At 56.4% G+C, this 23,049-nt stretch overlaps 1 protein-coding gene across 1 annotated transcript in view; it reads right to left on the reverse strand.

Annotated features, from left to right (window-relative positions):
- Nucleotides 1–1,498: 1,498 nt before the first annotated feature.
- Nucleotides 1,499–23,049, reverse strand: part of LOC116950558 (uncharacterized) — a 35,103-nt gene continuing 13,552 nt past the window's right edge. The window contains exons 3-6 of the mRNA XM_032968437.2: nt 17,525–20,270; nt 16,186–16,365; nt 12,988–13,329; nt 1,499–9,244 (exon numbers count right to left, since the gene is read on the reverse strand). Coding sequence (XP_032824328.2) covers nt 7,835–9,244; nt 12,988–13,329; nt 16,186–16,365; nt 17,525–19,798 — 4,206 coding nt within the window. The 5' untranslated portion in view covers nt 19,799–20,270 and the 3' untranslated portion in view covers nt 1,499–7,834. The remainder of the gene's footprint in view (nt 9,245–12,987; nt 13,330–16,185; nt 16,366–17,524; nt 20,271–23,049) is intronic.

Below are 23,049 nucleotides of genomic sequence, written 5' to 3' on the forward strand. Positions count from 1 at the left end.
CTTCACACAGCCTGTGACTTCACTTCACACAGCCCGTGACGTCACTACACAGCCCGTGACTTCACTTCACACAGCCCGTGACGTCACTTCACACAGCCCGTGACGTCACTACACAGCACGTGACTTCACTTCACACAGCCCGTGACGTCACTACACAGCCCGTGACGTCACTTCACACAGCCCGTGACGTCACTACACAGCCCGTGACTTCACTTCACACAGCCCGTGACTTCACTTCACACAGCCCGTGACTTCACTTCACACAGCCCGTGACTTCACACAGCCCGTGACGTCACTTCACACAGCCCGTGACTTCACACAGCCCGTGACGTCACTTCACACAGCCTGTGACTTCACACAGCCTGTGACTTCACTTCACACGTCACGTGACTTCACTTCACACAGCCCGTGACTTCACTACACACAGCCCGTGACTTCACTTCACACAGCCCGTGACGTCACTTCACTCAGCCTGTGACGTCACTTCACACAGCCCGTGACTTCACACAGCCCGTGACGTCACTTCACACGTCACGTGACTTCACTTCACACAGCACGTGACTTCACTTCACACAGCACGTGACTTCACTTCACACAGCACGTGACTTTACTTCACACAGCCCGTGACTTCACTTCACACAGCACGTGCCTTCACTTCACACAGCACGTGCCTTCACTTCACGTCACGTGACTTCACTTCACACAGCACGTGACTTGACTTCACACAGCACGTGACTTCACTTCACACAGCCTGTGACTTCACTTCACACAGCACGTGACATCACTTCACACAGCACGTGACTTCAATTCACGTCACGTGACTTCACTTCACACAGCACGTGACTTCACTTCACACAGCACGTGACTTCACTTCACACGTGACTTCACTTCACACAGCCTGTGACGTCACTTCACACAGCCTGTGACGTCACTTCACACAGCCCGTGACGTCACTTCACACAGCACGTGACTTCACTTCACACAGCCCGTGACTTCACTTCACACAGCCCGTTACTTCACTTCACACAGCCCGTGACGTCACTACACAGCCCGTGACTTCACTTCACACAGCCCGTGACGTCACTACACAGCCCGTGACGTCACTTCACACAGCCCGTGAGGTCACTACACAGCCCGTGACTTCACTTCACACAGCCCATGACTTCACTTCACACAGCCCGTGACGTCACTACATAGCCGGTGACGGCACATCACACAGCCCGTGACGTCACTACATTAGCCCGTGACTTCACTTCACACATCTCGTGACTTCACTTCACACAGCACATGACGTCACTTCACACAGCCCGTGACTTCACTTCACACAGCCTGTGACGTCACTTCACACAGCCCGTGACTTCACACAGCCTGTGACTTTACTTTACACGACCCGTGACGTCACTTCACACAGCCTGTGACTTCACTTCACACAGCACGTGACTTCACTTCACACGTCACGTGACTTCACACAGCACGTGACTTCACTTCACACAGCCTGTGACTTTAGACAGCCCGTGATTTTACTTCACAGCCTGTGACTTCACTTCACACGACCCGTGACGTCACTTCACACGTCCCGTGACTTTACTTCACACAGCGCGTGACTTCACACAGCCTGTGACGTCACTTTACACACCCCACCACCGCACGAGGCCTAACCACTTCGCTCACAGCTGGCAAACCATCATTTATCCCTCACCCCCAACATCCTAGCCGCACTAGAGGGGAATATGTCCCACCTGGCAACAAGGGCCGTGTTTTCTCATTCAAGGTGGGCTCGGTTGCTCGCGTCCGGGTTTCACTCCCAAGGTTGTTGGAGGTGCTACCGGAACCTCGGCCAGGGAAAGGGACGTCCCCCCCCCCCCCCCACCGTGATCTCGACGTCCCGTGCGAGGTCTCGACACTTTTGCACACATCTCGTCCCCATCTCGTCGCTCAGTGAAGACGCGGTGTGCCAAATCTCAAGACACGGTGACGAATCTCAAGACGTGGTGCCAAGTCTCCAACACCCGGTGCCAAATCTCAAGGTGTGGTGCCACATTTCAAGATGTGGGGCCGAATCTCCAACACGGAGTGCCAAATATCAAGATGCGGTGCCAAATCTCCAACACGCAGTGCCAAATCTCAAGACGTAGTGCCAAATCTCCAACACACAGTGCCAAATCTCAAGATGTGGTGCCACATTTCAAGATGCGGTGCCGAATCTCCAACACGCAGTGCCAAATATCAAGATGTGGTGCCAAATATGAAGACTTGGTTTCAAATCTCAAGACACGTTGCCAAATCTCAAGACGCGGTACCAAATATCAAGACCCGGTGCCAAATCTCCAACACGCGGTACCAAATATCAAGACGTGGTGCCAAATCTCCAACACGCGGTACCAAATATCAAGACGTGGTGCCAAATCCCCAAAACCCGATGCCAAATATGAAGACTTGGTTTCAAATCTCAAGACTTGGTTTCAAATCTCAAGACACGTTGCCAAATCTCAAGACGCAGTGCCAAATATCAAGACGCAGTGCCAAATATCAAGACGTGGTACCAAATCTTTAACACAGTGCCAAATCTCCAACACGCAGATACCAAGTCTCCGACACGCAGTGGCAAAAATCACTCGCGCTCTGCCGAATCTCCGACCTGTCAGTCTGACAGTCGGCCGAGCGCTGGACGTGGGGGGCTCTCCCAGTGGTGAGTCCAACCGGTGATGCGCTGAGAAGCAAAGTGCAAAGTTCAGGATCGCACTCGGGAATTGCAATTCCAAACCAGAATTGGTCATCGTCAACGGCTCTTGGATTGATCGACAGTAGAAGCCCTCCTCCTCTCTCTCAACGACGGGAATTGGTTCCATGAAACCGGTCGTTGAGCGAATTTGGCAGTTAAGCGACTACAGGCAATGTACGTTAAAGGCTTAATTCGTTCCGATAGCATCGAATTACCCACCCATTTGCCCAAAAAACGTACTTCATAATATTTAAACAATGGATATTAAAACGTAACATTAAAATAAACGCGGTTAATTCATATTTATTGTACCTACAACAGAGGTCGGTAAGCGAACACAATGGGCTCTATGGAGGCCCATCGTTAAGCAATTCGTCGCAGGATTTTGTAATCACGAGTCTTTGATTATTGATTTTGTTTGGTTTCCAAAAATCGAAGTATATCGCTGCTTTTTTTATTCATAGCAGGACCACAGCGGTGTTGGAATGTTGGAATCCAGAAACTGATTTCTGTATGAGATTCTGACTTTATGAAACTCAAATACACGCTATTATGAATCATTTCCCGTTTCACGAGGTTTGCAGAGTTCACACAACTGCGATTATTAATGGGGTCAGGGCGCGCGTGGAATTGTGGTTGATGGGAATCGTCAATTCCCCATTGTGCGCGACGGGGGCTTCAGTGCGATCAGAGTTTTAGGATTTCGAGACGCATGGTCCGTCCCGAATCGCCTGGCACTAAACGTCGCCGTGCGAGGGATCGGTCATTCAAGGGGTCATTCATTCAGCATCGTCAACGCATTATGATGCGTTTGCATTACGACACATCTGCAAAGTGCCACTGGCGCCCGCTGCCTCTTTCCCCACTCGTCTGTGTGGCCTCCTCGTGCCTCCGAGTCGGTCCACCTCTCTCTCTCTTCGAGAGTTGAAATTATGATTCAAGCACCAGAGAAATCAAATGGCTGTGGAAATCGTCACTGGAAAAGTAAATAAAGCCTGTCCGCATTTTAAGCAACCGGTTGCAGCGACGTCTACAACAGCAATGCCGCTGCGTGAAACTGGTTGTGATGCATTCGCGTGTGCGTGCAACCAGTCGCGATGCAGTCACATGCAACCGATCGCGATGCAGTTGCATGTAAATGGTCGCGTTGCAGTTGCGTGCAATCAATCGCGATTAAGTTGCGTGCAACCGGTCGCAATGCAGTTGCGTGCAACTGGGCGCGATGCAGTTGCGTGCAACCAGTCGCGATGCAGTTGCGTGCAAATGATCGCTGGAGAGCGGACACCCCCTGAGTGAAACCGAGGCTGCTCCCACTACCGTACGGCCCGCCACAGGTTTGTTTATACAAGGACTCCTCTACTTATGATCGTTCGAATTACAAACTTTCAGAGATACGAACAAACCTGTCCATATGTCTTGATGTTCTGCAGATGTAGATGCCACGTGAAGAACCGGTGGCATCTACATCTGCAAAACATCAAGAACCAGTGGCATCTACATCTACAGGAGATGTTACAACTTTTGAAGCCATTACCCGTGTTTAGGGTGCACACCGTACAACATGTTTGGAATCGACAGGAGTAAAGTTGGAGTCTACGCGGCCGCTCAAAGTGCACTCTGTTCATCGCATTCTTGGCTTCTCAGTACAAATCTAGCCGCGCGCGCCCGAACCATACCGCACAATCTCAAAATAGCTTTCTGTTTAGTGTCTACGCGTTTCAAAACAACTCTGTACAAAAAAATAGCATTTCATGGCTTTGCAAACGATATAGCACTCTTTAGCGAGCTCCCCCCTCGTCTTTTACCAAACAGCTCCGAGCAGAATGGCCTGCTATGTGCAGAGAGCAAAGAGTGTGGAGGAGACGTTGCAAGTCCGTCAGGAGGGCCTCAAGGCAAAAGCTCGGCTTCTGAGGATGAGCAAGTTGGGCCCGTGGGGCCACGTGTAGTGCACTTTAAGCCTGGCACAAGACTTCTGGGGCCATGCAAATGGCCACCAGGGCTGGAATGATAACCCTTGAATCAAGCAGACGAGCTCTTAGGCCAAGCCGGGAAAAAAAAAGCAAATGTAGGCCCATGCAATGTGTTTGCTATCGCTAGGCTGAGGAGGAGAGATTCAGAATGAGATGCCGGTTATTTAGGCCTAACAAACACCTTTTAGGAAAGAATGTGCCCTTCTTGCCAATCCCATGACCTTCATATATTGAGAAGGCTCGTTTGGGGTAAGCTGGAACAATGTGGGCCGTGCAAGAGAGCCTTCTATCTCTGCCCTGAAATCTGTAGGCCAAGTAAACAAATCTATCGAGATTGAAGATTATTCAGGCTAAGCCTTGGGCACTTCAGGCCCAGGTGATACCAGTTGCCAATCAGTGAAATACCGCAGCAGTTTGTATTCACGTGTACCAGGCCTTAGCGTTTCTCTTAGGCCAAATAGAAGGCCTCACAACTGCATGCGCCTCAGGATTTAGGCCTAGTTGAGGATCGTGTGCCAGTGCATTGGGGCCGAAGCGATGCAAATTTCAAACGATGGGATTAAGCAGAGGCCGTTTTGGTGATGGGAGAAAGCTGTAGGCCAAGATTCTTTACTGGCTTATGGGGGGTACTTTCGTTGATAAAACATTATCAGTGTGAGGGTCGCCACCACATATTTAAAAGACCATTGGGGTTTGACAATGCTCGATCATCAACCGAATCAGGACCGGGCCATGTGGCTGATGCGGCGACCTGATGCCATAAACAGCGCCATGAAAGATTCGGCGGCCTGCAAGTGATGCGGCCATGAATCCCAAACCATCGACCTGCATCGTGAACACTTTCCCGCCGCCGCCGCTGCTTCTGTCTCGATAACATCTAAAATGACGTCTTTAATCTGGTGCTATTAATCCATACGAAAGAAGAAGCATGTTGATGATGGGGGAAGGGGGGGGGGGTGTTTTCACTATTTGTGTATTTTTGAGGGGGCCGCACCATCATGAGCCACACTCAAAGGCCACTGGAGGGCCGCCCGTGAGCCCCACCGGGGCCTTGCAAAGCGTGGAAGAGTAGGCCAAGCGCCTTCTCGCTCTTGGGGCTCCCTCTAGTCGAGGCCTACATTCCGCCAGCAATGACATGAGATGGCAACATTGCAGGGCCACTCCACTGGTAGCCAGCCACGAGCCACCGGCCCTCTTGATGATGCACCGTCAAGGGCCACATTAAAAGGCCATCAGGGGCCGCCAGTGGCCCCGCGGGGGCCCTTGCAATGAAGAACACTGCTGCTGTAAGCCATGCAGAGGGCAGTTTTTGGCCGACCAAAAAGGGGCCCTTTGATCAAACAAAATCTTCAGCCAAGCAGAAAGAAGCCTCGGTTGGCAAAGGGCCTTGGAGGGGTAGAGGTGGTGGGGGGTGGAGGCGGTGGAGGCGGTGGTGGTGATGGGAGGATTGTGTTGTGCCCAACGAGGTGCGGTCAAGTATGGGTTGCACAGACGTTGAGCGAGCAGCAGCAGCGGCAGCAGCGGCACTGCATCAGCATCAATTTGGCGCTCAAGGCGACATTCTATTCGTAAAGGCAAAAGTATTTTTTGTTTTCAAAAAACCCCGGACCTCTCTAATGCCCCATTACAAACATCGCCTACATTCCACCAGGCCAAATGCCTTCGCCCCTTTCCTCTTTTATCATCATTACTCTTATTTTGAACGCTTTCATGGACGAATGGTAAAAAAAAGGCTTTGCCCATCATCTCGTCTGACAGCAGTGCCGCGTGGCACGATAACTCTCATGAAAAAAGCGATCCAATACGAGCAAACACTTTTGTGTGGTCGTTGTTGTGTATCAGCTTGTGTTGTTGTTGTGTATAAGCTTGTGTTGTTGTTGTTGTGTATAAGCGTGTGTTGCTGTTCCGGTGGTGGATTTAACGACACATTTATATTTATGTGATCTAACCCAAAAAAAAAACTATTATGAGAAGGAGGAGGTTTGGGATGGGGAGGGCATGCACGGAGGACGGAGGATAAGGGGTTGAGCAACTTGGAAGTGTTGCATATGACGTGGCAGGAAAGCGTAATGCAGAGTCTGTTCACCTGCAACATGGTGATAGTAGTTGTGTTCCTGAAGAAAAATCACATTGTAATGAATGATGATATATGCTAAAGCGCAGTCCGCGACAACACGTGAGATGCGTATGCAGGCCAAACAAAAACCGAGTGCAGGGTTGCATCTAGAAGCATCCAGCAGCATCCCGCCTTGTGCGATGATGATCCTACGCCGAGGCAGCCGTACGACCGCTCGTTCCTACTCGCGTGACGTAGTTCCGTTCGCTCAATCGCGTTACATCCAATTCGCATCGTCATTATTTAAACACAGAGTGTGTTCCCTCATACATTCATTGCGTTCTATCCACTTGGCATTATGAAAACTATAACGCGTTACGGGAGAACAGAGTGTGCAGTATGTGTAATCAGCAAAATGTAAGGAGCAGTCTCTGGATGGGTGGGGCACGTGTGCAGGGCGGAGGAGGTCAGCTGACCATGCCAGGTGTTTGGGAGTGGCACCCAGAGGTCAGCGACCAATGGGAAGACCTCGAGCCAGAAGCCAGAGGCCGCTCTTGGAGGTCACATGCCAAACCCCCAGCGAAAGCTGCGGGATCAAACGTACCGTGGCAGTGACCCGCACGGGTCTAAGTTGAACACTGGCACGTGTTGATGTTTCAGAGCCGTTTTTGTAGACGAGCACAGAAGGCAACGGATTTACCGGGCCTGGTGTGGCTGGGTCACGTGACCCGCAAGGCCGGCCTTCCTTCCGTGGCCAAGCAGCTTTGCTTTGTCCACAGAGTGGTGGGGTGGGGGGGGGGGTTAAATGGGCACAGCACGGGTAGGCCACGGCACAGGCTGGAGAAGAGATGGGATGGTGGTGGTGGTGTGGTACGTTGGTTCGAGCGGACTCGCGCCCAGCCGCTCCTGTCAGCTGTAATGAGTCGCGGCCTCTCTGCGCCAACTCGGCTCGTGAAGGACACCACCCGGTGGGTGACGGCAGCCGACATTGCGGTCACGACAACGATGACCGGAAAGGCGGAGAAGGAGGAGGAGGAGCGTCGCCCAGAGCAAACGGAGCGACGGTTGCCAGCGCGGCACTGCTCCCTACGTCTCCCGATGGCCACTGCCGGCGCCACCGCCGCCGAAGATGTGCTCGGGCAAGCACAAGATAAACGGCACGGGCAGGCCTCGTCCGCACGGCACCGGCCCCAGGGCCCGCACGGCGAAGGTGGCGGCGAGCGCCGGGTCCGGCTGCGCCGCTGCGGCCGCCCTGTCTCTCGCTCCGCCGGCGCTGTTGCCCCCCCACGTCGGCACCGCTTTCAGGTGGCCCTCGTCGCCGGCGTCGAATCGCATGGCGCAGGAGCGGCTCACGCAGAACACCTCCTCATCCAGCGCGGCGCAACGGAACGGCGGCACCAGCGACCGCGTCGGCCGCTCGCCGGGCTCCGGCGCCTCCGCCGGTGACGCCGTCTCGCCGGCAAATCCGGAACCGGCGTGCAGGATGGCGCGCGGGTCGCCCAGTGTCCCAAACGTGGACCACGTCTTGGCGTGCGTGTTGTAGCGCTGGACGGTGACAACCTGCGCCGCTTCGCCGCTGCCGCTGTTGTCGGCCGTAACGCCGGCAGCAGCACCAGCACGAGCAGCCGCAGCAGCGCCGCACGCAACGCTTCCGCCACCAGACGCGGCACTGGCGGCGGAACCGGCGGCTGCCCTTTCGCTCTCAAACCGCAGCAGCCACCTCCCCACGCTGACCATGTCGGCGGAGCGGCGCCTGCCAGGCGCCGTTGGGCACTCGCTCCAGGCGTCGTGCCGCGGCGAGTAGCGCAGCAGGCGGCGGAAGAGCGAGCCGCCCGACACGTACAGCTCGCCGCCGCTTTCGGCCGCCTCATGCGCCACCGCGAAGCGGCCGCGCGGCAGCGGCGCGACCGGGCGCCAGCGGCCCGCCCGCGGGTCGTAGCGCTCGACGCTCAGCAGGCACTCGCCGCCCACGGCAAACAGGGCGCCGTCGCACGCCACCAGCCGCAGCTGCGCCCGCGCCTGCTGCATCGGGGGCAGCGGCGCCCACACGCCGGTGCTCGGGTTGTAGCTCCACACCTGCGCCGATGGAGTTCCGGCAGCGGCGGCGGCGGCATTGCCGGTGGTGCTGCGGGCGGTGGAGGGCTGCGCCGGTGGACCGGCGCTGCTGTTGCTGCTGTCGTTGTTTTTGCCGGTTGAGTTGTCGCTGGCGGTGGAGTTGCTGCTGCTGGTGCGGTGGTGCCTGCCGGTGCCGTGGCCCGCGTCGCTCGCGCGGGGCACGGCGGCGGCGGTGGCGACGGAGCCCCGCTGCGCGCCCCCTGTGCCAGTGGCGTTGGCGGCGGCGGTGTTCGGCTGCGTGGGGGTGGCGGCGTTGGCACCCTTGCCGGGCCGGGTGACCCCGCCGGCCACGATGAGGTAGTTGTAGAAAACGCAGAGAGCGCAGCCGCTCAGGTTCACGTGGCGCGGCAGTGGAGACAGCGGCACCCATGCTGCCTCCTCCTGGCGGAACGGGAAGGGCATGAGGGCGTGTGTTTGGTGTGGAACACGGACAAACAGGCACGCGGCCAGCCAGGCAGACAGATGGACAGGCGGGCACATTGACGAAACGATTGACAGACGCATGGAGAAGTATACAAGGTTGATAGACCGAGAGGCAGGCAAACAAACAGGCAGATTTACGGACAGGCACACAGTTACGTGGAGAGGCAGACAGACTTGACTGGAAGGCAGACAGACAGGTAAAACACAACAACCGCCATTCGCCACTAAGTGGAGGTGACATCACCATGGCGCTTGTGCCAGGCTAAGTGCACTTTAAGGTCGTGTGAAGTGTGGAATGCCCGCTGGCAGGTCACGGGGCAGACCCAGGAGCCATGGGTCAACTGAGATGACTGGCCCGATGCACCACCTGTGCCCCCTACTGTGCCAACTTGCTGTGTTTTAGCCACCCGGCGCTCCGCTCGTTGTTGTGAGCGACGATCCTCTGTCCTCTGTAGTTGCTGGAGGGCAACTGCCTCAAACTGCCCAGTAGCGTCCTTCACAAGTCTCCTCCACAAAGGCCAATCTTGACACCACTGGTACCAGTCATCAGCAAGTCCACTCAGGTCCACATCCTCTTGTACCACATCACTCCATCTCTTCTCTAGCCCGTAACACGCCCGGTTAGACCCCACTATCCGGCCTAACAGAAAGCTCTTTAGGCATGCAGTGGCTGGGCATGTGGGTTACAAGACATAGCCAACGCAGCCTTGCCTGCCGGAGGAGCTCACCGATGGGACTTTGTCCAGATCTTTCGAGGATTTGTGAGCTCCTCACACAATCTAGCCTGGTTAAACCCAGGATGGATCATAGGGAAGTCAGGCTAAATGTTTCTAACTGGTGAAGATGTTCCATTAAGGGGGTCCACGTTTCGCAAGCAGAGTGAATGGAGGGCATTACCATGGCCGAGAAGACCCGAAGCTTCATGTAGAGCAACAGACCAGATAGCTTCTACACAGGTTTATACAGCCGATGAAAACATAATGCCGCTCAACTGATCTGGAGTGAGACCTCTGCTGTCAAACCGGATCTGGTCATAAGCACACTGCCCAGGTATGGAAAATTCTCCACTCTCTCCACAACTGCCCCATCAAAAATGGGGAGTTCTGTTGGTGGAGTGTTTGATAGTACAAAATACCCAGGCAGGTGCTTAGTTTTGGTGAGGCTGTTGGTAAGGCCCCACTTACCAACAGCCCCACCAATGGAGAGTCCTCCAGTACAGTGATAGAAAGCTTCCCGAACTACGTGATCAAAAAGATGTCAAATAATGTGGGAGCCAGAGGACATCCCTGTCGGTCCCAAAGGTGAACAGGGAATGGCTCCGACTCCCGGCTACGTAGTTTTACCGGGGCCTGCCCGCCATCATGAAGGTCCTTAATGATGGTGAGCAGAGAGACAGGGACTCCAAAGGCACGAAGAACAGCCCAGAGCCCTGTTGATTGTATCATCAACAATCAGAGATGTAGATCTTGTTGGAATTCCCTACACCTCTGCTGTATCAGACAGAAAACATGGCATCTGTGCAGGACCGCCCTGGCCTGAAATCACATTGGGGCTCCGCAAGCCTCTCCCCAGCATGCCTGGCAAGGAGATGTTGAACAATCCTTGCCAAGACCTTTCCTGCCACACTGAGGAGGGAGATCCCTCTGCAGTTGTTACAGTCTGTGTGATGCCCTGGTGGTCCCCCTTCTTAAAGAGGGGGACCACCAGGGCATCCTTCCAATCCTGCAGAACCCATCGATTGGTCCAGACTGTTATTATGTCATATAGGGCAGTCTGCACACAAACGCCAACCTCCCTCAGCATTTCACTTGGAAGATCATCTCTGCCCGGCGACTGTTCCTGGTCTCAGACTTTGCCTTCCGTACTTCCTCAACAGATGGTACTTCAGCCAGCCACTCACAGGAGGTGACTACTCTTCCAATATTTGAGGCACGGCAGCCTCAGCAGGATCATACCCACTTTGCCCCATGATGTGTTCCAGGCTGAGTGATTTCACCTCCCTCAAGACCTCACAGAAATGCCCAGCAAATCTGCAAACCTGTTCCTGGGGGTCAGAGATTGGATCACCGTTTTTTCCCCCAATGATGGTGATAGGTATGGCGCTGGCAGTTACGTTTTTGATAGAATTAAAGAGTGATTTATGATCGCGGGCCACTGAGGCAGATTCCATCTCCTTAGCAACCCACGAACACCACCCATCTTTGCAGAGCCGCACGGCTCTCCCAACATCTGAGCAAAGGCTGTGGTAAACGTCCTTATTCTCCGGCATGGGATGCTGTAGACGGTGGGAGTGTGCATGTCACTTTTTCTCAGCCAGCCTGAACACCTCCTCTGTCACCCAGGGTCTCGAGTGAGGTTTGGACCGTGTGCCCAAACCAGCCATTGCAGCTGCATGAGCCACAGTCCTTAACCTCGCCCATTTCCCTTCGGCATCAGGAAGAGAGGGAGACGATGCCAACCCCAGCTGCAAGCGATGATGAAATTCTCGCTTGCAACTTTCATCAGCTAGCTGAGCCAAGGCCACTGTGGGTTTGAATGGGATCCTAGATGTACACCCACCATTGGAGTGGAAGATTGGCAGGCGCATCTTACAGATCACAAGCCGATGGTCAGTGGACAGATTAGCTCCATGGTAGGTTCTGGTATCAAGGACATGGCATCCGCTGGGTTCCACAAAAGCCCATGGGTTCCACAAAAGTCTAGCCGCTTCCTACCATTGTTATTGAGCTGATCTGGTCCATGCCTTCCACTCGGGCATTAAAGGCATCTAACAGGATGACTCTATCCCGAGGGGCCACTTTAGCAAGCACCTGTGACAGGAGGTCTAAGAAGACATCTGACTCATTGGCCTTGCCTGCATCCCTGCACTGATGTTCATCGTCAGTGGGAGCATAAGTAACCAACACCACCACTCCTCGCCTCTGGTTGATGGGAAGGTGAGCCCACAGTAGCCTGGGGCTTACAGCTTCCCACACATCACCACCATGCTCCTAAGCGCCCTTCATTCTTTTGTTCAGAAGAAGAGCCACTCCCTGTTGTTTGGCAGTCTCCTGCCCCGAGTAGAGGACTGTCCACCCCTCATGGTGACCAGAGCCAGATCCAGTCCACCGGAACTCCTCAATACCAAAGAGATCCAGGTGGTACCGGTCCAGCTCCAGACAGAGGAGTGGCAGCTTCTCCTCCACAGTGAGTGTTCGGACATTCCACGTGTCCACTCGCAGTGGCTTTTTTCTGTTTCTGGAGGAACCCCGAGGGTAAGGATTTAGTCTCCAGGCTCTGCCAAATGGGGTTTGGCCAAAACACAAGCAGACAAATTGACAGACATAGGCATGCCAATAGGTAGATAGGCAAGACAGTTACATGGAGGGCATACAGACTTGCAGACTGTGGAGATGCGGACAAAACAGCCAGACGACCAAGATGGAGGAATACGCAATGGGACAGGGACGGATGGACACAGACTGATGGCTGGATGTTCTTGTAATAAGTTTGACCCTTTCTAGAAATAAAACAGGTTTCAAGATGTTCAAACACCAAATAGTGTCAAGCATGATGATGAAAAATAATTCTAGGTTTTACCCTTTCTGGCAAGAAGGTCCGATAGGTATGGATGTACACATGGTATACGGACGGACGACGGACGGACGGACGGACGGACGGAAGGACGGACAGACGGCACACCGGCCATGTCACCCCCTCACCTCGTTGTAGGCGTACATCCACCTCGCACCCTCCTCCCCCTCCTCATCCTCATCCTCGTCCCCATCCTCAGCCGTCGTCAGCGACGACGACGCCGAGGACGCATCGCTGGGCACGGGGCTCTGCGGGCGACTGCCCCCACGGCTGCCCGCGCGGCTGCCCCCACGGGCCGCCGCCGTGGCCGCGGCGGCCGCCTCGAGCGGGGCCACGACGAGCGAGGGGCGGCCCTGGGCGGCGCGGCGAGACAGCACCAGGTCGCGCTCGCACGCCGACAGGCGCCCGTACAGGCTCGGCTCGCGCAGCGCCTCCAGGTAGTGCTCGCTAATGAAGCTGTACACCTGCTCCTGATTGGGGGGGGGGGGGGGTTAGGCGAGAGAAGGATGGAGGAAGGGTTGAAGAGGAGGCAGAAGGAGGTCATATAGAGGAGGAGTGAGTGAGGGAGGATAGCACTGTGGTGGATAGGAGGGAGGATGGAGAGAGAGGGTAGACGAGGAGGTAGGATAGAGGAGGAAGAGAGGATAGAGGAGTGGGGGCAAGAAGGGTAGAGAGGGAGAGAGGAAAGAGGAGTGAGGAGGATAGAAGAGGAGTGAGGGTGGAGGAGAGGGGAAGGGGGTGGAGGAGGATGGAGGATAGAAGAGAGGGCATGGAGGAGGAGGGAGAGTACCACCAAGCGGTAACACGATTGCCGCCTGTTGTGGATGTTCGTGGTTTAAGCCCCGTGGCCGCCCTGGTCAACTCTGTCTTCGCCGTGGAGTCACGGTCTAGATGTTCGCCAACGTTTAGATGACCCACGAATGGCTGCATTGCCCCTATGCCCCCCCCCACCCCCCGCTACTGGCAGATTATACCCATCTGTGCAACAGTGTGCTCTCGTGACAGGCGTGCAATGTGGATTTAGGTCTTCCTCCTCGTAACTGATCTCTGGGTGCCACTTCAACGTCTGCCTCGGCAACCGGCCCTCCACCACCCTCCACACCACGCGTCTCACCCATCACTACCTCCAAGTCGATTACCCCATCCTCCTCCACTCTCCACACCACGTGTCCCACCCATCACTACCTCCAAGTCGATTACCCCATCCTCCACCACCCTCCACACCACGTGTCCCACCCATCATTACCTCCTCCTATGATTTACACTCACCAAGTTTCCCTGCCTACATTCTATTCACATTCCTCAATGTCACGTTTTTTAACCCTATCCCCCTCCATGCGATTCGCCAGCAACCGACCACAGAACAACGGCCGCCAATCGCCACTAATTGGAGGTGACGTCACCACGGCGCTTGTGCCAGGCTACGTTAGGGCCACGTGACGTGTCGAACGCCCGCTGGCAGGAGGTCACGGGACAGACCCAGGTGCCATGGGTCGACTGACTGAGATGACTGGCTGATGCACCACCAGTGCCCCCTACCGAACAGAACAAGATCCCCCGTATAACCTTAGACTGTAGGGGAAAGTGCTGTTAGCGAGCGCCTACGGCACACGAGTGGGTGGGGTGGCCAACACCACGCCCTTGGCCGCCTTTGTCTCCCTAGTGGCGATGTTTACACATCGCACCAGGTACTTATTTGAGGCTGAGTCGACCTAGGGGAGGCCCGGGACCGGTTCAGATAATCGTCACCGGTGTTGGCCGTGAGCGGGAATCGAACCCGGGCCGCCAGGTTCATAGCGCAGCGCGCTAACCACTGCACCACCACTCCCCACTACCGAACACGCACACGTGCGCGCGTGCACCCCCCTCCTACCCAATGGCCAACCAAGGTCCCAGTTTCCAGTCGCGTTGTTCATCTGGCAGCGTCCTCTCGCGGGACGCTAATTAAGGAGGCGAAAATGAATTAGCGCGCAGTTAGAGACCTACAACCCACACGGGAGGCCATTAGCCTGGCGCACGCCGACACACTCAACGCCTTCGCCTCACCCAGGAGAGTCCCCATTGCGTGCCGCGCCTTGTGTAACACCTTGCGAGACACATTTGTCCGTGAGAAACGTTGACTCGTCAGCCGTCAGTCCGTCGCTTATCCGTCCGTCTCCTGTTAGCGCTAGTTGGGGAGTGGGAAGGGGGTACACGTCCCGATTCAAGAGCCGAATTGCTCACAGGGCTATACCAAATAAATGGAACCAAATGGAACTAAATGGGACGCCGAGTGACCTCGTTACAAAGACGTCGCACGCGACTCGGCGTGGCGTGGCTCAAGGCGCCTTGGCAGTGGACAGCTCCTGGAACAAACCGGTGGGGTTCCCTTTCCGCGAGTCCGGTGTTGCAGGGCTGAACCTTTGCTTATTTAAACTAAACATTTTGTTTTAATCTTACCAGGTAAGGCACCGCTACTGAGCTGCCCATCATGAATGATAATTAACAGCTCAACAAAGTGGCTCATCATCATCATCATTGTCGTGTGGAGATTTAAAGCAGCAGTCAAATACTATAAGATACTCTTAACGTGCGATGTCTAATGGCGTGGAAATGTTTAGCAGCAGACGTCGATTCTCAGTGAACCTGGAGGGAAAAAAACCGGAGGAGCCAGAGAAAAACTCCACGCGTCCACCACGGGGAGAGAGAGAAACGCCGCAAACTTCAAATATACAGCAGAAGCAGGCATCGTCAGGGTCGGGGTCGAACCCACGACCTCCTGTACACCAGGCGAGGTAGTCAACATCTCCTAGCCACTGTGGTGATGATGATGAGAGAGAGACGCAAACTTCAAATATACAGCAGCAGCAGCAGGCATCGTTAGGGTCGGGATCGAACCCACGACCTCCTGTATACCAGGCGAGGTAGTCAACATCTCCTAGCCACCGTGGCGCCCGCATAGAGGGGTCAGGTGGGGGGGGGGGTCGGGCTGGTGGGGGGTGGGTCGGATGGCTGGGGGCTCAGGTGGGTGGGGGGGCTCAGGTAGGTGGGGGGGATCAGGTGGGCGGGGGCCGTGTAGGTGGGGTGGGGGTCTGGTGGGTGGGGTAGGGGTCAAGTGGATGTAGGGGGTCGGGTGGGGGAGCTCAGGTGTGTGGGGGGGGGCTCAGGTGGGTGGGTGGGGGCTCAGGTGGGTGGGGGGCTCAGATGGGTGGGTGGGGGGGAGCTCAGGTGGGTGGGGGCTCAGGTGGGTGGGTGGGGGGGGAGCTCAGGTGTGTGGGGGCTCAGGTGGGTGGGTGGGGGCTCAGGTGTGTGGGGGCTCAGGTGGGTGGGTGGGGGGGAGCTGACACCTTGAGCTGGGAGAGCGAGTGCTTCTTGGCGATGGCGAGTAGCTGCGTGCAGCTGCTCAGGTTGAGCCGGGAGCCGAGGGCGTCCAGGGCGGCTCGCTCCACGCCGGGCATCTGCAGCGAGCGAGCGGCCGTCATCACGTCCAGCAGGAAGGGCGGAACGTCGGCCGGTGCGAGGCCGACCTGTGGGGTGGGTTGGGGGGTGACGGGGTCCGATAGGGTCAGATCGTCGTCTTGGTCAGTGTTGTTATTATGGCTCTTCAATTAAACCATCACCACCACCACAGTCATAGCATCACCACCACAATCACACCACCAACATCTCGACCACCATCGTTCGCTACTAGATTCATAACATCACCACCATCATCACAACCACCATCCAAATAACAGACTGTTAGGGAAAGTGCGGTTAGCGAGCACCTATTAAGGCCGACACGGCACAAGAGAGAGGTGGCCAACGCCACGCCAGGCCACCTTTGTCTCCCTTGCTGCGATATTTACGCACTGCAGCAGGTACAAATGTTAGGCTGAGTCGACCTAGGGGAGGCCCAGGACCGGTTCAGATAATCGTCACTGCTGTTGGCTGTGAGCGGGAATCGAATTGGGGGTCGTTGCTGCGTCACCGCTCCCCACAAAGACAAAGCCCCCCCCACCCCCGTGTAGCCTCAACAGACTGTTGGGGCAAGTGCTGTTAGCGAGCAGCACCTACAAAGACAAAGATCCCCCGTGTAGCCTTAACAGACTGTTGGGGCACGTGCTGTTAGCGAGCAGCGCCTACAAAGACAAAGATCCCCCGTGTAGCCTTAACAGACTGTTGGGGCAAGTGCTGTTAGCGAGCAGCACCTACAAAGACAAAGATCCCCCGTGTAGCCTTAACAGACTGTTGGGGCAAGTGCTGTTAGCGAGCAGCGCCTACAAAGACAAAGATCCCCCGTGTAGCCTCCACAGACTGTTGTGGCAAGTGCTGTTAGCGAGCAGCGCCTACAAAGACAAAGATCCCCTCGTGTAGCCTTAAAAGACTGTTGGGGCAAGTGCTGTTAGCGAGCACGGTCTACAAAGACAAAGATCCCCCGTGTAGCCTTAATAGACTGTTGAGGCAAGTGCTGTTAGCGAGCAGCGCCTACAAAGACAAAGATCCCCCGTGTAGCCTTAACAGACTGTTGGGGCAAGTGCTGTTAGCGAGCACGGTCTACAAAGACAAAGATCCCCCGTGTAGCCTTAACAGACTGTTGGGGCAAGTGCTGTTAGCGAGCAGCGCCTATGAAGGTGGCCGGGTTCGTATCGCGAGCCGCTAACTGCACTGCCGCTCCCAGCGCCACCGTCCTCATCAACGAGTCACCTGTGGACGCACGCGGCCCGTGTAGGCGCACCGCACGAGCGCACTCGCCGTGCCCGGGCCGAGTCCCGGCACGGCCCTGAGAGCGATCACGCGCCTGGACGCGCGCGCCCTGAAGTAGTCGCTGGCGGCGCCCAGCACGGCCGCGTGGGCCCCCAGCGGTTGATGGAGGCCCCGCACCTCCAGCACCACGTCGGGGCGGCCCGCGGCACGCCAGGCCCTCAGGGCCACCGCGTCGTCGTCGTCACCGTCACCGCCATCATCATCATCATCAGCGGGAGAACGATCAGCAGCAGCAGCAGCGCAGGGGTTGATGGTTGTGACAAGGCCTGACGGAGTCGCGATCCGGACCGTGGATGAGGCGATGGAGTCATCGTCGTCACCACCATCGCCGACATCACCAGCAGCATCATCACCTGCATCAGCGGGAGAATGTGCAGCAGGAGCGCCGGGGTTGATGGTTGTGGCAAGGCTCGACGGAGTCGTGATCCGGACCGTGGACGAGGTGACTGAGTCACCGTCGTCGTCATCAGCAACAACAGCTGATGATGACGACGATGATGACGATGATGATGCATGGACCGTGTCGTTATTCTCGTCAGGAGCGGCAACGCGATGATGAGGGTGATGAGGGTCGCCTCTTGCTTCGCGAGTCGTGCCAGCAGCAGCTACATCACCACCGCCGCCGCCGTCATCAGCCGCGGCATCGCCGTCATGGTCAGCGTGATGATGATGATGATCGTGTTGAGGAGGCAGATGAGGAGTCTTTGTTATTGGAGATGTGTTGGTTGGAGACCTTCCGGCCTCTGTCTGTTGATGATGATGACGACGACAATGATCCATCTCGCCATAGTCCGCCGTCGCTCTGTGTTGAGCATTCGCCTCCACCTCGCCGTGACCCCGCTCCGCCTTCACCTCGCCGTGACCCCGCACCGCCTCCACCTCGCCGTGACCCCGCACCGCCTCCACCTCGCCGTGACCCCGCACCGCCTTCACCTCGCCGTGACCCCGCTCCGCCTTCACCTCGCCGTGACCCCCCACCGCCTCCACCTCGCCGTGACCCCGCACCGCCTCCACCTCGCCGTGACCCCGCACCACCTTCACCTCGCCGTGACCCCGCACCGCCTCCACCTCAGCGTGAGCCCGTACCGCCTCCACCTCGCCGTGACCCCGCTCCGCCTCCACCTCGCCGTGACCCCGCACCGCCTCCACCTCGCCGTGACCCCGCACCGCCTCCACCTCGCCGTGACCCCGCTCCGCCTCCACCTCGCCATGACCCCGCACCGCCTCCACCTCGCCGTGACCCCGCACCGCCTTCACCTCGCCGTGACCCCGCTCCGCCTTCACCTCGCCGTGACCCCCCACCGCCTCCACCTCGCCGTGACCCCGCACCACCTTCACCTCGCCATGACCCCGCACCGCCTCCACCTCAGCGTGAGCCCGTACCGCCTCCACCTCGCCGTGACCCCGCTCCGCCTTCACCTCGCCGTGACCCCGCACCACCTCCACCTCGCCGTGACCCCGTACCGCCTTCAACTCGCCGTGACCCCGCTCCGCCTTCACCTCGCCGTGACCCCGCACCGCCTTCACCTCGCCGTGACCCCGCACCGCCTCCACCTCAGCGTGAGCCCGCACCGCCTCCACCTCGCCGTGACCCCGCACCACCTTCACCTCGCCGTGACCCCGCACCGCCTCCACCTCAGCGTGAGCCCGCACCGCCTCCACCTCGCCATGACCCCGCACCGCCTCCACCTCAGCGTGAGCCCGCACCGCCTTCACCTCGCCGTGACCCCGCTCCGCCTTCACGGAGACATCGGCGTTTGTCACCTGAATGGTCGCAGCAGCAGCAGCTGTCTCCAGCAGTGCTGCTGTCTCTGGCATTGTTTCCACTGCTGCTGCTGTCTCTGGCATTGTCTCCATTGTCTCCACTGCTGCTGCTGTCTCTGGCATTGTCTCCATTGTCTCTAGCAGTGCTGCTGTCTCTGGCATTGTCTCTATTGTCTCCACTGCTGCTACTGTCTCTATTGTCTCCACTGCTGCTACTGTCTCTATTGTCTCCACTGCTGCTACTGTCTCTGACATTGTCTCCATTGTCTCCAGCAGTGCTGCTGTCTCTGTCTCCACTGCTGCTGCTGTCTCTGACATTGTCTCCATTGTCTCCAGCAGTGCTGCTGTCTCTGTCTCCACTGCTGCTGCTGTCTCCACCGTCGCCCCTCCCCCACCCCTCCGTCTCACCGACCCCTCCGGTCCCGGCATGCCCCGGGTTCGAGTCCCCATGCCGTGGTTCTGGCTCAGCCCCCAGTCGTCAGCGGGGTCCCAGTCCCAGTCGCATCCCGGGCCCCAATCCCACTCCTGCCTCCTGCCCCAACCCGTGTCCTGCCCGGGGCCCTGCTCGTGGCCGTCCCTGTCCTGGTTCTGGTGCAAGACCCAGTCACATGCCGGGTCCCAATCCCACTCCTGCTCCTCGTCCTGACCCCGCTCCTGAGCACGCTCCTGACACCCGGCCTGGTGTCCGACCTGGTGACGCGCCTGCTCCAAGTTCGACTCGCATCCCGTGTCCCCGGATGTAGCCTGCTGCTGGTCTCCTTCACGGTTCTGGTCCCGGTGTTGATTCCGCTCCTGATCCTGCCCGGGGATTCTGTTGTGCTCCAAGGTGGCCTTGTCCTGATCTCCTTCTCGAGCCAGGTCCCGCGTCCGGTTCTGATCTTGGTCCCGGTCCCGGGCCTGGCTCTGGTTCCGTCTCCTCCTCCTTTGGAAGAAGGCGAAGGTGAGCGTGAGGGTGAGCAGCGTGGTGAGCAGCAGGGTGATGCTCACCACTCGCGAGCCCGGCGCCAGGAACCCCGGGGAGTCGGGGGGACCCGAGGGGGGTTGCAGGTTCAGCGAAGGAGGCGGTGGCCCCTGCTCCGCTCCTCCGGGGTTCATCTCGTGGAGGGGTGAACACGTGGAGAGGTGAACACGTGGAGAGGTGAACACGTGGAGAGGTTGTGTGTAGGGGTGTGCGTGGGTGTGTAGGGGTGTGCGTGGGTGTGTAGGGGTGTGTGTAGGGGTGTGTGTGGGTAGGGGTGTGGGTAGGGGTGTGTGTGGGTGTGTTGGGGTGTGTGTAGAGGTGTGTGTGTGTAGGGGTGTGTGTGTGTAGGGGTGTGGGTAGGGGTGTGTGTGGGTGTGTGTGAGTGTGTAGGGGTGTGTGTGGGTAGGGGTGTGTGTGGGGGTGTGTGTGTGTAGGGGTGTGTGTGGGTGTGTAGGGGTGTGTAGGGGTGTGTGTGTAGGGGTGTGTGTAGGGGTGTGTGTAGGGGTGTGTGTGGGTGTGTAGGGGTGTGTAGGGGTGTGTGTTTGTGTCGAGACACTGCTGTGAGTTTGTGTCGAGACACTGCTGTGTGTTTGTGTCGAGACACTGGCGTGTGACACGGATCCACACGCCCCACGTCACCACTCGATACCGGACAGTGCTGGTAGGACCCGGTACGGGGTCACGTCACTTATTTACCATTGCGCGTGTGTGTGACAGCGAGAGAGATAAAGTGTGTGTGTGTCTGTGTGTGTGTGACAGCGAGAGAGATAAACTGTCTGTGTGTGTGACAGCGAGAGAGATAAACTGTCTGTGTGTGTGTCTGTGTGTGTGTGACAGCGAGAGAGATAAAGTGTGTGTGTGTCTGTGTGTGTGTGACAGCGAGAGAGATAAACTGTCTGTGTGTGTGACAGCGAGAGAGATAAACTGTCTGTGTGTGTGTCTGTGTGTGTGTGACAGCGAGATAGATAAAGTGTCTGTGTGTGTGTCTGTGTGTGTGACAGCGAGAGAGATAAACTGTCTGTGTGTGTGTGTGTGACAGCGAGAGAGATAAATTGTGTGTGTCTGTGTGTGTGTGTCTGTGTGTGTGTGACAGCGAGAGAGATAAAGTGTCTGTGTGTCTGTGTGTGTGTGTGACAGCGAGAGAGATAAACTGTCTGTGTGTGTGTCTGTGTGTGTGTGTGACAGCGAGAGAGATAAAGTGTCTGTGTGTGTCTGTGTGTGTGACAGCGAGAGAGATAAAGTGTCTGTGTGTGTGTGACAGCGAGAGAGATAAACTGTGTGTGTCTGTGTGTGTGTGACAGCGATAGAGATAAAGTGTGTGTGTCTGTGTGTGTGTGTCTGTGTGTGTGACAGCGAGAGAGATAAAGTGTCTGTGTGTGTGTCTGTGTGTGTGTGTCTGTGTGTGTGTAACAGCGAGAGAGATGAAGTGTCTGTGTGTGTGTCTGTGTGTGTGACAGCGATAGAGATAAAGTGTGTGTGTCTGTGTGTGTGTTTCTGTGTGTGTGTGACAGCGAGAGAGATAAAGTGTCTGTGCGTATGATGTACATTGTGTGTCTGATGTTCAGTGTCTGTATGGTGTACACGTGGGTGTGTGTATGTGTGTGCGTATGATGTACACGTGTGTGTGTGTGATGTACACGTGTGTGTGTGTATGATGTACACGTGTGTGTATGTATGATGGGGAGCGATAGTGTAGCGGTTAGCGCGCTGCGCTATGAACCTGGCGATTCGGGTTCGATTCCCGCTCACGGCCAACACCAGTGACGATTAACTGAACCGGTCCCGGGCCTCCCCTAGGTCGACTCAGCCTCAAATGAGTACCTGGTGCGGTGTGTAAACATTGCCACTAGGGAGACAAAGGCGGTCGGGCGTGGTGCTGGCCACCCACCCCCTCGTGTACCGTTCCGGCCTTCATAGGTGCTCGCTAACAGCATTTGCCCCTTTATCTTAGGCTATACGGGGGATCTTTGTCTTTGTATGATGTACACGTGGGTGGGTGTATGGTGTACACGTGGGTGTGTGTGCAAACGCGTGCACGTGGGGAGCGGTGGCGCAGAGGTTAGCGCTGCATTCCGCGCTACGAACCCGGCAGGCGGGATATATAAACCAATCCGGGGCCTCCCCTAGGTCGACTCAGCCTCAAAAGAGTTACCTGCTGGTGTCTAAACATCAGCACTGGGAAGACAAAGGCGGCTGGGGGTGGTGCTGACCACCCACCCCTCGTGTGCCGCTAACAACACTTGCCCCAAAAGGCTGTCACAGACTTTACGAAGGGAGGGAAGTTTTCCCTTGTATTTACGTATGTATGCAAATACGAACTGTACTAGTTTTTTTCTGTTGCTATGCACATCGTGAGTTTTTTTAAACTTTAACTATTTAATAATCCACTCTTTCCAACCAAGCCTCCGTCAGTGTGACCCTGTAGACACCACGAATGAAGTTGACCCGACATGAACCACTGTGCCAAAAGGTTGAGTTGCTTTTCGGGACTTGGACTACAGAAGTAAAAACAATCTGCCACTCGTCAACATCAACACACCGTGCGTGAGTGTGTGGCCTTGAAAATAAACTACAAAGGGACTCCTCTACATACGAATGAGTTAGGTTCCAGAGGTCTGTTCGTAAGTCGATTTGTTCGTAAGTCCAACTTTACTCCCGTCGATTCTAAACGTGTTGTACGGCGTGTACACTAAACACGGGGAGTGGCTTTGGAAGTTGCATAATCCCCTGTAGATGTAGA

Source organism: Petromyzon marinus, chromosome 39, assembly GCF_048934315.1.
Source record: "Petromyzon marinus isolate PM22_M1 ecotype Great Lakes invasive population chromosome 39, UKy_Petmar_22M1.pri1.0, whole genome shotgun sequence".
Taxonomy (NCBI): Eukaryota; Metazoa; Chordata; class Hyperoartia; order Petromyzontiformes; family Petromyzontidae; genus Petromyzon; species Petromyzon marinus.